The sequence below is a fragment of the Scylla paramamosain genome, unplaced genomic scaffold (assembly GCF_035594125.1).
Source record: "Scylla paramamosain isolate STU-SP2022 unplaced genomic scaffold, ASM3559412v1 Contig56, whole genome shotgun sequence".
In the NCBI taxonomy this organism is placed as follows: domain Eukaryota; kingdom Metazoa; phylum Arthropoda; class Malacostraca; order Decapoda; family Portunidae; genus Scylla; species Scylla paramamosain.
Genome location: NW_026973721.1, coordinates 482501 through 497500, shown reverse-complemented (window position 1 = coordinate 497500; position 15000 = coordinate 482501). Strand labels below are relative to the sequence as shown.

Here is a 15000-nt window from a genome sequence, read left to right as displayed (position 1 = left end):
AGGTGTTTCCCAGACTGAAAACGCTATTTTTATATGCGATGGACGCCAAAAGGTGCTCCCACCAAATCATCGTCGTGCCCTCCAGAGGCCAGGTGGACCGGTGGGTTGTAGAGATGTGCGCTAACAAAATTAGAACCCCCAGGGGGAGGCTCCTGCTGACGTAATAACAAATAATAATAAATAATTAAATAAGTAAATGAATAAATAAATACAAAATAAATACAAAAAGGTGTGTGTGTGTGTGTGTGTGTGTGTGTGTGTGTGTGTGTGTGTGTGTGTTTCAAACACTCTGCGTCACAATGATCAGGTTAGTTTCCTGACCTCAACTGAGCTTTAATTTTTCCCCACGAAGGCTATTGGAATCCAAGGACTAGGGCAGAGATTGACGCAAAAACAACCCTGCGCTTCACTTGGAACGGACTTCGGAGTAACAATGGCAACCCTGGTTACTACACACTCACATTCTTGGATGGAGGAGACAAGAGCACTGTGAAAAATGTCACCGATACTGAAATCAAAGTATGTCAAAGGTCTTACCCACTGACGCACAAACACAAACTCCACGCGTGATTACAGAATCACATTGTGAAACGTTTCGGCGTCTCAGCTCGACTCTTACTAGGCGTGACTGGCGATTGCTAAAGTGATTTTGATTCTAATTATAGTCTAACAAGAATTTTGTACTACTGATGAACAAAACACCCATGAGAACCTGGCGCATTATCTCTATGGCTTTTAAAAATAGTCTTTATGAGAAACCAAACGCATTTCAGAAAAGGGACCTTGACATGCCTGGCGGTGCAAGATCTACAAGCTAAAGATCTGTGTTCAGAAACGCTTTGCTCTCTCACCACGACTATTCTCAAAAGCCATAGAGATGATTTGCTTGATTCAAAAGCGAGAGAAGAAATAAATAGATAAAAATCGGCCTTAAAAACTCACGTAACTTCACCTATAGACAGCCTTTTGAATGTAGCGGAGGTGTGGCGCAGAAGCGTTTCATAATATTGCCCTTAACTTCACCTCTTCTCCCGCCGCAGTTTGCTCACCTGACTCCAGGCAAAAAGTACACGTTAGAAGTGAAGGAGTGCTTTACAACAGTGCACTGTGACATACTGACGACACTTGAAAAATGGACGGAACCAGAGAAGCCACGAGTGCTGGAAAAAACAGAACTCCAGACAACAACAGACACCACCATCACCATCCAGCTGCCCGTCCTGCAGAACCCTCCAGGGTCTGTGTGTGTGTGTGTGTGTGTCTCACAGAGAGAGAGAGAGAGAGAGAGAGAGAGAGAGAGAGAGAGAGAGAGAGAGAGAGAGAGAGAGAGAGAGAGAGAGAGAGAGAGAGAGAGAGAGAGAATGTCTTATATTTTGCTCATATGAAGTTCTATTTGTACTATATGTATTTACTTGACTGTGTGTGTGTGTGTGTGTGTGTGTGTGTGTGTGTGTGTGTGTATGCGTGTGCGTGTGTGTGTGTGGGTGTGTGTGAGGGTGTGTGTGCACGCGCTCGCGCGTGCTGCGAAAAAGGCCAAAGTTGATGTGTTTATCCCGCCGGTCGTGCTCTGCTCGTACCCTAACCCACTCAGTGACTGGTTACTGGTGGCAGAATGCACTGGATATTGCTGAGGAAATACAGCGGCGGCGGCGACGAATATCACACAAGGAAGCAAGACACTGAGAAGAAAGCACTGGTAATGGTTCGCACAGAAAGGGCGAAGGAAAGGAAGGAGGCGCAGGCAAGGAGGAGGAATCGTCGTTCCGCTGATCCAGGAGAAAACGATCACTCGTTGCGAATTGTGGCTAAGATCGAGGTGGTAAGTGTGTGTGTGTGTGTGTGTGTGTGTGTGTGTGTGTGTGTGTGTGTGTGTGTGTGTGTGTGTGTGTGTGTGTGTGTGTGTGTGTGTGTGTGTGTGTGTGTGTGTGTGTGTGTAGTTGACACTTTTCACTATTTACTGAAGGGGAAACTGAGAACGGAGACTAGGACCACAAAAGAAAGTATACATATTTTCCTATTTCTATTGGTATTAGTACATTAAGCATTACTAACTACTAAGTAGGAATATGACTCGGACTAAGGCGAACAGAATGTACACAGGTCAGTTAGAGATTAAAGCTTCTAAATCTACGTTCGTTAGATAGACGTAGAGTAAGAGGTGATCTGGTAGAGGTATTTAAGTGGTATAAAAAATATAACAAGGTGACGTTGACAAATTTCTTAAGGCTAGTAAACTGGAAAGCACGAGAAGTAACGGGTCCAGTCTTGAATCAGTCATTTCAGAAAGAAAGGAAGAAAATGGTAATCAGAGAGAGGAGTGAACGACTGGGTTAGGCTCAAGTAATCAGGTTGTTAGTGCCGCGTCAACAAGGACCTTTAAAAGAATACTAGATCAATTAATGGATAAAGAATACATACACGGATATACATGCGTAAGTACGTAGGTGTGTTTTGCGAGTATGCAGGGATTTGTTGTTCTTATGAGGCAAGATTATGAGCTACTGTTGCAGGCTTGACCCCGTTGAGTGAATCCGAGAATGAAACTAATGGCCGTGGCTTCCGCAGGTGGAGGAAAAGAACCCCGAGGAGTTAGTGGTGGTGGGAGGCGACTGGCATGGAGGGAAGGGTCTGGAAAGCGACACTGAGTACATTGTGTTCATAGTGACGGAGACCAGGGCAGGTGAGTGAGTCTCTCTCTCTCTCTCTCTCTCTCTCTCTCTCTCTCTCTCTCTCTCTCTCTCTCTCTCTCTTTCTTGCTGGAAATTCGAATTATACCTTACTTTTGTTAGTTTTATAATTTATTTCAACATTACCAGTATTTCTGTGCCTCATGACCGTAGTTGTTGCGGCACCATTCAAGATTTTTCTTAATCACTTCACTTCTCTCTTGGTGACCTCTTAATCCTCCAGTGTTCTTACGTTCCTCTCTTATAGTCGTGTTTCGCTTCCACTGTGTTCATGTGTTCCTGTCTTATGGTCATGTTTCACTACTCTTCCCCCTTCCTCCCATACCAAGTCCCTACAGTGAATACTTCTCGTGCAAGCAAAGGATTATGAGGACAGCGAATCGCCCTAAAGAGCCCGCTACTTAGGGGGTGACCGTGGCCCTGTGTTCTGCTGCGCTCTTCCTCATTTGCTTCATTGCACCACTGGTGGTGAGTGTGTGTGTGTGTCTCTCTCTCTCTCTCTCTCTCTCTCTCTCTCTCTCTCTCTCTCTCTCTCTCTCTCTCTCTCTCTCCACTCACAGCCTTGGCTTTTTCCTACCGCATAATGCAGCGCCCTAAGAAATTAAAGAAAGAAAAACGAGTAAACAAAAAATCATAAATAACAAGGTAGTGATGTAGATAAGGCAACAAAGTGACAAAATTCATTCATGATTTTAGAAAATGATTATTTTTTTTATTTGTTTATTTATTTGTTTTTTACGTAACGTAATATACTTGTCATTGTTTCCGCTAATCATTTTTTTCTTTCCATTTAGAAAGATCTCTTGTTCTAACACAGGAAGCAGCTTCCGTAGAAGAGTCGTTGTAACCCAGTCAACAAGGAAGGTAAGGCATGAAGACAGGATCATGCGGACCATAACTAAGGCCAGCATTCAGAGACCCTTTGTTCTCTCACCACAGCGACTGAGGTGCTGTCAAAGAAGACTACGATATGTTAAGACAAGTAGAATCAACCTTCCAGATACTATATAATGGTTTAGGGAATAGACCTTCTGTATTAGATAGCTAGTATACTCAATAATTTTGCTCTGTATTGATATCTCTGTTTCCTTATTCTTGAAATAATGAATAAAATGCTCAGCAAGCTATATTCTCTGTTGTCCGTCGTAGCAAACAGTGTTGTGGTGATTCTTTGTTCGATGGATTCTGTTACTACGAAACCGAGTCTTTTGTATTGATTCGAGTCTGTACTGGTGATGGGCACCAATAAACCTGGTAACTGCTACATTCCTCACCTTCCCCTGGGCTCACTACACAACAGGTGTGGTGTCTTCAAAACGATAAGGGAGGTGTGTTGTATTTCAAGCCATGGGCATCACTCGACAACACAAGAACATGAGGGAAGCTGCAAGAAGCCACCAGGCCAACACGTAATAGTGGCATCATGAAACATATCTATTTGCACCTATCATCCTCACACAGTAATTAATCTAATCTACTTTTGAAGCTCAATAATGACTCAACACCAACAACTTGACTAGTAAGTCTACTCCATTCATCTACCACTATCTGAGAACCAGTTCCCAATTAGAGTGGTAGACTGAGGAACACTGACCCAAGACGTAGCAGCAAAGGTCCTCCGCCTACTTCACTGAACGGGAATGCACGGCAAGTATGATGTTTAACACCATCATCCAAAAGGATGTCAATCACAACTTCAATATTTGATTGCAGGTAAAATTAAAATTGGACACACTGTAGCGAGCGTTTGTTTTCGTGATAATTAGATTTAGTTACTCTGAATCAGTGACTGACCATGCAGACTTAATTAAGCAGAAATATCAAAGGAATTAAAACTGCACATAATTAGGAGAGTGTTCTGCTCTTCTTAGGTCACTGAACGTTAGCAATGTAAGGATAATATTATCAGTTTTGCCAATACTATTTTGTGAAGTTTGAACGTAACCACTTCATCACTAATTCATGACATCGTATTAGCTGCATTCCCTCCCTGAAATGACCAGGTATTTCCTTGACCTGATTCCTGGCGCCCATTTGTAGAAGATTGTTAGATTTACCACTATTATTTGTTAAAGCTGAAACACTTCCACTTCATCACTAACTCATAACATCATATCAACTGTGTTCCTCACGAAGTGCACTCCCCTCTTGAATAACCCATTGTTTCCTTCACCTGACTCCTGGCGGTCATTCATCAGATACTGAGATGAAAACGTTGTGTCAAATTGGCCCACTGCCACGCACACGCTCGCTCAGCAATTACCTGCACGTAACGTGACATACACACAAAATAAAATAAAAAAATAAATAAAAATAAATAGATAAATAAAATAAAATAAATAAGTGAATAAAATAAATAAATAAAAAAAATTGGTGCAAAATTCTACATCTGCCGGAGACTTTTGTGATGAGCCGGCATTTCATTTGCTTTCACCACAGCGTAATCCTCTAAAGCAAGCTGCTACGTCACCTTGTTTTCCGCCGCAACCCCCCTCCCCCCCTCCACCCCCGAGGCTGGCGTCACGCTGCCTGGTGCTGGGGAGAGTTTATCGTGCAGCAGATGTGAGCACATTCATGAACCTCGTGATGTCTTTTGTCGCGCTGTGATGTAAATCCGGAACATGTTTGCTCGGTGGTCACAAATGAGGGAAAACAGGTTGACCTTTGAGTCCTGTGGTGTCGCTTTCCTCACGGATCGCTGTAGCCACATGTGCTCTCTGTCGCCGCGAGTGCCAGGTGTGTGCAGCAGGTGGGTGTGAGCAGAAGGGAAGGAAGAAGAGGAAGAGCAGGAGAAGGAAGAGAGGGACTAGCGTGAGGTGAGGAAGACAGTGAGTGAGTGAGGGAGTGACGGTGATGAGCGAAGGTGACATGCACAAGTGAGAAAGGCGGGTTGAGTGGTTGACGGGTTGACGTTGGTGGCGGCCGCGGCGAGGGAAGGAGAGACGGGAGTGGGAAAAGTAGGAATAAAAGAGAACGTAAAAGGAGTCACGCAGGAAAGCAAGAAGGAAAAACCGCCGTGCTGTGACAAGAGTAAAAGTGTCAGTAGGTTTGTAGCGAGCAGGGAGGAAAGAAATGTGTGTAGCGTAAAACTGAGCCACGAAGGAAGAAAGAAGATAGGAAAAAAAAGAATTTGAGATGACAGGGATGAAGTAAATAAGGAAGGAAAGAGAACATGGCCAGAGAAGAAGCTGTGAGAGAGGAAGAGGAAAACAATATTATAGTGGAGGAGAGCAGAGTAAAGGAGACGAGGAAAGGAAGGTGTGTGAGCGACACCCACACAAGGCTGATCAGGCAGCAGGAGGCGGCGTGAGAGGGAATATAAAAGTGAAGGAAGAATAGTACGAAAAAGTAAATAGGCAGGTTATCAAGCAAGAGGCTGCATGTGACTCGTTATTCCTGAGTGCTTGTGAAATGCTTCCTTGTTGTGTTGCCTCGTGGAATACAGCAATTGTTCGCTGATAAAGGAGACCCGAGGCTTGGTTGTATTTCTTGTTTGTCTGGTGGTGTGTTTGTTTTGTCCTTGAGTTAGAAGCGTATTCACCACCCTCACTCACTCACTCATCCCATTCTTTCTTAACACTTTTCCGTACATCACCAGGCTGCCCATCACTGCCACTGCCCCTCTCATCACGTCCCACCGCCCGCGCCCCCGCGTGCCGTCACTCGAGGAGGCAAGAGGGGGAGGTGGAGGGAGTGTTCTGGACAATCACGTGTTGCCATATTGGAAAAGTTAGTTAAGTGTAGTTAGAGAGCATAACTGGAACATTTCAACCAGATCCTATTCTACTAACAGCCAATCCTCTCTTACCGTCACGGGGGGGGAGAGAGAGAGAGAGAGAGAGAGAGAGAGAGAGAGAGAGAGAGAGAGAGAGAGAGAGAGAGAGAGACGGGCACATTCTCATTAGTAAAGGGGCCAGAACTTGTTTTTCATTTAAAAGCATTTCTGCACCTCAGTTATAGCCTCTCTCTCTCTCTCTCTCTCTCTCTCTCTCTCTCTCTCTCTCTCTCTCTCTCTCTCTCTCTCTCTCTCTCTCTCTCTCTCTCTCACTTACTGCCGTAGTGCCCTGCCCACAGCAAGAATGGCTAATACAAGAAAGCAACTGGGCCAGGCAACCGGAAAACCTACAAAACAACCAAATGCTGCACCTGAGACGGAGCAGGAACTACCGCCACCGCCCGCCACACCAACCATGACAGCTCCCGCCAGTCAAGCCGAGGTTACCACAGTTTCCAGCCAAGACACCCTTGCCTCTGATGTGCCCAGTGACATTCTAAGCCTCATCGGAAACGAGCTCACCCATATTTCTGAGGAAGGTAAAGTGATAATACGTACTATAGTGAAAGCCACACAACTAATGATCAATCATAAGGATAAAAAAATAACTGCACTGCAAAATGACATCACAAAGCTTGAAAACAGAGTTGTGCAGCTTGAAAACCAGATAGATGAGGTAAACCTGTATGAAAGAAGAGATACCTTAATTATCAGTGGACCCGTATTGCCTCCTGAAAACTCTAATGAAAATAGTGCTGAAGTAATAATAAGAGTCATTAAAGACAACCTTCACCTCAATGTAACCCCTTCAGATATAAATGTGGCGCATCGCTTAGGTGCTAAGCGAGCACAGAACATAACTAGGCCAATTATTGTTAAGCTACACAGTAGACAAAAGAAAGCAGAAATAATGAATGCCTGTATAACGGTTAGACCAAAACTTTATATCAATGAGAGCCTCACAGCTAAACGCCGATCACTCTTCAAGATAATATGGAAAATCAGGAAACAACACAGGGATATGTTCCAACAATGTTACAATCAAGAAGGAAAGATTTGTGTTAAACTTAAAATATCAACTCAAAAGCATATCATAACAACAGATGAGACCTTGAATGAATTCCTAGATAAGTACCCAATGCTTAAGCAACCCACAACCTAGGAACATCAAAATCAAGTACTACAAGGCAAATATTTCCTACTGATATGTGACAATCATTTGTATGTTATATTATGTATGTATGTATGCATGACTTATCAATGTTCTTTCCTACTCACTCAACTTTCATCACTTCTATTTAAGTCTACCCTGATCTTTTTTACTTACACTAACCCTTTTCCTTTCTATTATTCACTTCTTCTCCCTTCTACTCATCCTAACCCTGTTCCTTCGCCCCAACCTGTTTCCTTCCTACACATCCTGACCCTCTTTTTTCTACTCTTCCCAACTCTGTTTCTTTTCTACTCATTTTAACCCTATTCTTTTCTACACTCCCCAACTCCTACCCTGTTCCTCTCTACTCTTCATAACCCTGTTTCCTTCTGCTCTCTCCAACCCTGTTCTACTCTATTCTCTCCAACCCTGTTCCAATCATGTTTCATTTGCTCATTCTAACCCCGTTTCTCACTACTCACTACTACTCACTACTCACTACTACTCACTACTACTCACTACTCACTACTACTCACTACTCACTACTACTCTACTACTCACTACTACTCACTAATCACTACTACTCACTACTCACTCCAATACTGTTCATATTTACTCATTCCAACACTGTTCCTGACTACTCACTCTAAACCTGTTTCTATCTGCTGACTCCATTCCTGTTCTAGCCATTCCTTACCTCAACTTTATTCCTTTCTCCAACGACCATATCTTACCATTGCTTCATATGAATTCTCTACCAATTACTAGTTTTGATAACACGGTCTTGATTTATTTAGTTTCCTTTCACTTGATTCCTATAGTATTCACTGAGATATCTTGTCCAATATAATAGATTTATAAAAGCTGCACCTGGAGAGCCATGAACTAAGTCTTGATTTTAGTAAATCTTTCTTATTACATTTTGCTGTCTGAGTTTATTTATTTATTTATTTTTATTTATTTATTTATTTTTTTATTTTTTTTTTAGCCATACTGTACAATATACATATTATGGAAAATTTATATAAATCACTTTATAGTGATAGCATCCATGATACAAATACACCTGCATCTACTTTTGATATTAACGTAGTAAGCAAAATAAATGGACAATCAGACATTGGCTCTCTGTCTAGATACTACAATATTAATGAGTACATCTCTGAAGTAAAATATAAAGATGATGAATACATTAACATCGTACACATGAACATTAGATCAATCCATAAGAACTTTGATGTATTCAAAACATTCCTAAATAGTCTCCCAAAGCCTCCAGATGTTATTGCACTCACCGAAACTTGGTTACGAGATTCTTCAAAACACTTGTATTCTCTTGATGGTTATGTCTCACATAATCTCGTGAGAACAAATAGAGAACATGGTGGCATAACAATCTTTATTAAGGATATTTTTTCTTTTGAATTAATCGAAGAATACTGCTTTATAAATGATGATATAGAAATCTGTACAGTTAAAGTCAAAATAATAAATACCTCATATGTTATGTCAGTTGTCTACAGGCCCCATAGTAAGCATTTAGCAGTTAATGAATTCACAACTATTATCAGTCAGATATTATCAAATGACATATTCAGATGTAGTAAAAGTATCCTACTTGGTGATCTTAATATCAACCTTCTAGAACACTCAACTCATCTTCCTACAAATACTTTTCTTAATTCAATGCAAGCCCTAAATTATTTTCCCCATATTTCTCGCCCAACAAGATTCCCAGACAATCCTGATCTTGGTCAACCCTCCTTACTTGATCAGATCTGGACAAACTTTACTCCACCATCTTCTTCTGGCATCATCCATTTCAACCTGTCTGATCATTTGCCTATATTTATTAATATAACTTTAAATTTTACTTTAGACTATAAACATAAAATCACCTTTAGAATATTCAATGGTACAAATCATAACCTTTTTACAAATGAATTATCTAAAGTAGACTGGGATGAGATCTTATCTTCTCACAATACAAATGAAAACTTTAATGCCTTTCATGATAAGATCAATACATTATATAATGAATGCTTCCCTATAAAAACAAAATTCATTTCTACTAAAAAGACTACAAAACCCTTGGATCTCTAGTGGTTTACTTAATTCTATAAAGTATAAATGTACGCTTTTTAAAAACTATAAATTGGGTTTGGTATCACATTCCTTTTATAAAAACTACCGTAACCATGTTACAAAACTTGTTAAAGATGCAAAGTCTAACTATTATCAAAATTTTTTTTGTAATTTCAGAAATGATACCAAAAAAATATGGAAAACAATAAATCAGATTAGAAATACTTCTAACTTGAAGCACGACAAAACAACCCTACAGTATAATAACTCAACTTTAGATAAGCCCCTTGACATAGCTGAGGCGTTTAATAACTACTTTTGCAGCATTGCCCCAGAACTAAGTGATAAACTACCTAACTCTCACATAAACCCAACCCATTATCTAAAAGCTAATTTTCAAAATTCTATGCTTTTGCCTGCAATATCTACTTATGATACCATAAATATTATAAAATCACTAAAAAATAAAAACTCTAGTATAAATGAGATTTCAGTTAAAGTACTAAAACATAATTCTGATATATTTTCCATACCGTTGACCACCCTCTTTAACCACTCTATCTCAACAGGGACTTTCCCTTATATATTAAAAAAAACTAGAGTCATTCCTATCCCGAAAACTGGCCCGAGTAATTATCCTAAAAACTACCGCCCAATCTCAAACCTCAGTATTTTCTCAAAAATCTTTGAATCCCTGATGAAAAATTTCCTGATAAGCTATCTAGAAAAAAATAAGATCCTAAATCAAACACAATTTGGATTTAGACGCAATCATAACACTTTCCAAGCACTAAATCTCTTTTCTTCAGACATTTACTCAGCTCTCGACAACAAGCTATCAGTCCTGTCTGTATTCATTGACTTTTCCAAGGCTTTTGATACTGTAAATCATAAAATTCTTTTAGACAAATTATATCATTATGGCATTCGTGGTCCCATCCACTCATGGTTTACAGATTACCTAACCAACAGAACCCAACAAACTGTATTTGAAGGTGAATTTTCCACATTAAAAAACAATCACCTTGGAGTTCCTCAAGGCAGTATCCTAGGCCCAATTCTTTTTTTGCTTCCTCAAGGCAGTATCCTAGGCCCAATTCTTTTTTTGCTTTACATAAATGACATATCTGATATATTTACACACTCCAAAACCATCTTATTTGCTGACGACATGACACTTTACTTAACCGGTCCTCACCCAGAACAATTGATTACAACAGTAAATACAGAACTACATCAGTTATACCGATGGTGCATATCCAATAGACTTACCATTAATACCGATAAAACATACTTTATGTTGTTTTCATTAAAAAAAATATCACCATCTACCTCCACTCCAGATCAATAATAATAATATCTCAAGATCCTCACACATTAAATTCCTTGGTGTAACCTATGACGATTCCATGACCTTTAAACTTCACATTGAAAATCTCACCCTACGAATATCCAGACATATTGCCTTACTCCATCAGAGTAAAGACTTAATGCCTCCATACGTACTGAAGTGTATTTATTATGCTCACATCTAGCCACTACTTGCCTATTGCAATCCAATATGGTGCACCACTTATCCTACCTATCTGATACCACTTCAACTCCAACTTAAAAAAATTGTTAGAATAATCACAAATAGCACGTACTTAGAACATACACGACTCCTATTTAAACAAACTCAGTTGCTAAGACTAGAGGACATAACAAAAATGGCTATATCCATTCAAATGTATAAAAAAAATGTATTCTATGCAAAACGATGCCCCCATCCATAATCATGATACACGTCACTGTGGCCAACTACGTCCTCCTCCCCATCGCATCTCAAAGTACCGTCAATCTACATTATACTTAGGACCTGTTTACTGGAACGATATCCCTCCTAACATTAGAAATTCACCATCTGTAGCTACCTTCAAAAACAAACTAAAACAACACATAATAAGTAACTACTAATAAATACTAATTAATGTTGACTCCCATCACTGTACCCAACTCCTTGTATGTGGCCATGTCTATAAATTATAACTTATTATATTTATCATTATTGTATACGCACTATGCATCATGTATTAAATTCATAATAATTATCTAAATTATTTTTTCATTATATTAAATTTTGTACTCTATTACTTGTTCCATTCTTTATGCCAATAGATCAATATCTATATGCAGACCCCAATGTATGTATTACTTTATATATATATATATATATATATATATATATATATATATATATATATATATATATATATATATATATATATATATATATATATATATATATATATATATATATATATATATATATATATATATATATATATATATTACTTGTTCCATTCTTTATGCCAATAGATCAATATCTATATGCAGACCCCAATGTATGTATTACTTTTATATATATATATATATATATATATATATATATATATATATATATATATATATATATATATATATATATATATATATGTTACTTTTCTTTAATTTCTTTTATTATTGTTTACATACACAGGTGTATGATCGTTTATGCAGATGTATGTATCACTAAATTTACTCACTGCTGTATAAGAAAATGTATGTTGATATCTATTTAATCTTATAAATACCCTTAGAATCCTATGCAACATTTAAAATTATTCTGTACAACATTTAAGTACTTACTGTGTATTGTACCTTATATTAAGTCCAGTTTTGTTAGCTTAGGTTTAGTTATATTATAGTTTTAGTTTTGCCTGAAAAGCTTACGCTTAAAAAAAGGCTAGCCATAATAAAAAATTTATGGAATATAAATATACAATGTATGTAATGGCTATAAATAAATGTTCAAATGTTCAAATGTTCAAATGTTCTCTGTCTCTCTCGCTGCCCACCTGCACCCACACACCCCCGCTTCACCCCGCCACACACCTCCACCCACAATCCCGCCCCGACTCACTCCGCCGCCCACCTGCACCCACACAGCCCCACCTCGGCCTTCATGATTTGTTATAACCAGTACAAGGTTATTTTCTTTATCCAAACTGTTGCAAATAAAACTCTTAATGGCCGTGTGGAGAGCGTAATGAGTGACCCTCCCGCGTCACTCCCCCGTCCTCACTCCTCTCATCACTCTCCCTTCCTGCCTCCCTCCTTCCCCCTCCCTCCCGATCTCCCGCACCATCTCCCACCCCTCCCTCTCAATACCGGCGTGTCATTAGCGGCCTAATGAGCCTTCCCGGCACACGGCAACACTTACCGGCAGCGCGGCAACACTTCCCAGCACACGACAGCACTTCCTGGCAGCAAGGCAGCACGGCAACACTCCCGGCAGCACGGCATTACAGTACTGCACTGGGATCACGACGATCTCTTTCACTGTGTAACTGAATCACGGCAACAACAACGTAACAGCAGAACATCAGTGACAGGCGGCCGCGGCTTACGGAACGAATTTTATTCACTCACAACACAGCAATTTTGTCACCGCACCTCAGAACTTAGCACAGGTTTTCCTTCCTGGCATCGCCATTATCGCCCTTGGTGCGTGTCACAGCCATCAGTAAGCCCGTGTTTAGGCAGTAAGTCAAAACCAAGTACCGCGCTCAGCACCAGATCGAGGGACACGCCACGCTTCACCACACCGCCACACGCCATTCACTTCACTGCACCACAAGGAAAATAAGTAGCAGGCAAATCCTGACAGAACCAAACAAAACAACATCAATATTGATAAATCCTATAACATGAACCTTCTCTCCCTCACTGGCTTAGGGACTCCAGTCGCCTATACTCTGAGAGGCTCTCAGCTCACAGCCGTGATCGCGCATGCCCACCACCCGCCACCCTCGCCACCACCAATCCACTCCGTGAACACGAGACACGAGGCGATGCACCTTCTCTCTAACGACACTGAAGGCCTCCATACTATCCTCATCGACTCGCCAACACTCTGAACGCGCACAGCTTAACCACTAGTGCCGTCTGCCTCTGTACACGCCCTCCACACTGGCCTCCTGTCCCGCGTCAACAATTGTAATTATCTCCGCCACCGCCGCCACGTTGCTGCTTCCAAACACCGCTGTCACTGGTCCTTTTATAGTACTAGTCACACACACACACACACACACACCAGGCCTAATGAGCCGTGCAGAGGCGCGTGAAAATATTTAGGTGGAAATAAATCAGAAGGAGGTGGTGGGCGTCTCTGTGCGGCAATGGTGTGACTACGCAACGTGCAGGAGTGGCGGCTGCTGGAGAGTGCAGGGAACTTTTCAAAGGCGACTGGGAACACTTCAACAACGATGACAAAAATAAATGAATAAATAAATAAACAAAATATTCACGTCTGCGAAAGTCAGAACAATTAAATGCTCCGTGGTAAAGTGCTTGTCTCATTGCTTTAAAGTTATCAGTTCGAAACCCGCTTAGATTAAATTGTTCAGAGAGAGAGAGAGAGAGAGAGAGAGAGAGAGAGAGAGTTAGAAAGAATACATCTTCAAATGCTTCGCTTCAAGCTTCGAATCATTGCAATATTTTTTTTCTTTCTCTATTTTTCTTTCTCCTCTTTTCTCCTAGATCTCAACTGAAGCTTATCGAGAAGAACAAATGTCTCCTTCTACAACGTGTTTTAAGTCAACACCTTCTTTTTCCCTTCATTACTATCTATCTATCTATCCAAGAAAAGAAAAAAAAAAACACCTGCCACGTATATATTGAAGGTAGTGGGAACGCCTGTGTGGTTTTCAATTCATGTGTGTGTTCGTCTTAGTATTAAGTGGAGAGAACAAGCGGAGGAGTCGTCTTGTTATGCTACGTCTTTCTTACATCGTGACGGCCTTTGAGGTAGTGGTGGTGGCGGCGGCGGCGGTGGTGGTGGTGGGTAGTAATTGTGGTTGTGGTGGTGGTGGCAGTTGTTGTGGTAGTAGTAGTAGTAGTAGTAGTAGTAGTAGTAGTAGTAGTATCTTTGTTGTAATAGTAGTGGTAATAATACTTGTAGTAGTTATGTTGTTGTGGTCGTGGTTATGATTGTAACAGTAGGGGGAATAGAAGTAATCATAATAAGTAATAAAAAAGTAATAATAATAATAATAATAATAATAATAGTATCAGCTTTATTATTGTTGTAATAGTAGTAGCAGCAGTAATGATTGGTGGCTAACAGAAGCCATCAGTCAACACAACGCCCCACACACACACACACACACACACACACACTAACAGAACGCCCGATACCTGGAGAGAATCTGGCGGTGCATTGAAGCAGGGGCGAGACTGACGTGCCGGAAGGAGAGAGCGCCGATGACACCCTCATTACC

At 40.5% G+C, this 15000-nt stretch overlaps 1 protein-coding gene and 1 long non-coding RNA gene across 3 annotated transcripts in view; one reads left to right on the top strand and one right to left on the bottom strand.

Moving 5' to 3' along the window:
* LOC135098329 (uncharacterized) overlaps positions 1 to 3951 on the top strand; it is a 5689-nt gene extending 1738 nt beyond the window's left edge. Inside the window, exons 2-6 of one of the 2 annotated variants that reach the window (XM_064000630.1) lie at positions 353 to 519; positions 1041 to 1237; positions 1612 to 1819; positions 2566 to 3155; positions 3486 to 3951. In XM_064000630.1, coding sequence (XP_063856700.1) covers positions 353 to 519; positions 1041 to 1237; positions 1612 to 1819; positions 2566 to 2688 — 695 coding nt within the window. In that variant the 3' untranslated portion in view covers positions 2689 to 3155; positions 3486 to 3951. The other variant, XM_064000629.1, reaches the window with a different exon arrangement.
* LOC135098332 (uncharacterized) overlaps positions 1 to 13699 on the bottom strand; it is a 25944-nt gene extending 12245 nt beyond the window's left edge. The window contains exons 1-2 of the long non-coding RNA XR_010266828.1: positions 13449 to 13699; positions 12942 to 13347 (exon numbers count right to left, since the gene is read on the bottom strand). This is a non-coding gene — a long non-coding RNA (uncharacterized LOC135098332). The remainder of the gene's footprint in view (positions 1 to 12941; positions 13348 to 13448) is intronic.
* Positions 13700 to 15000: the final 1301 nt, after the last annotated feature.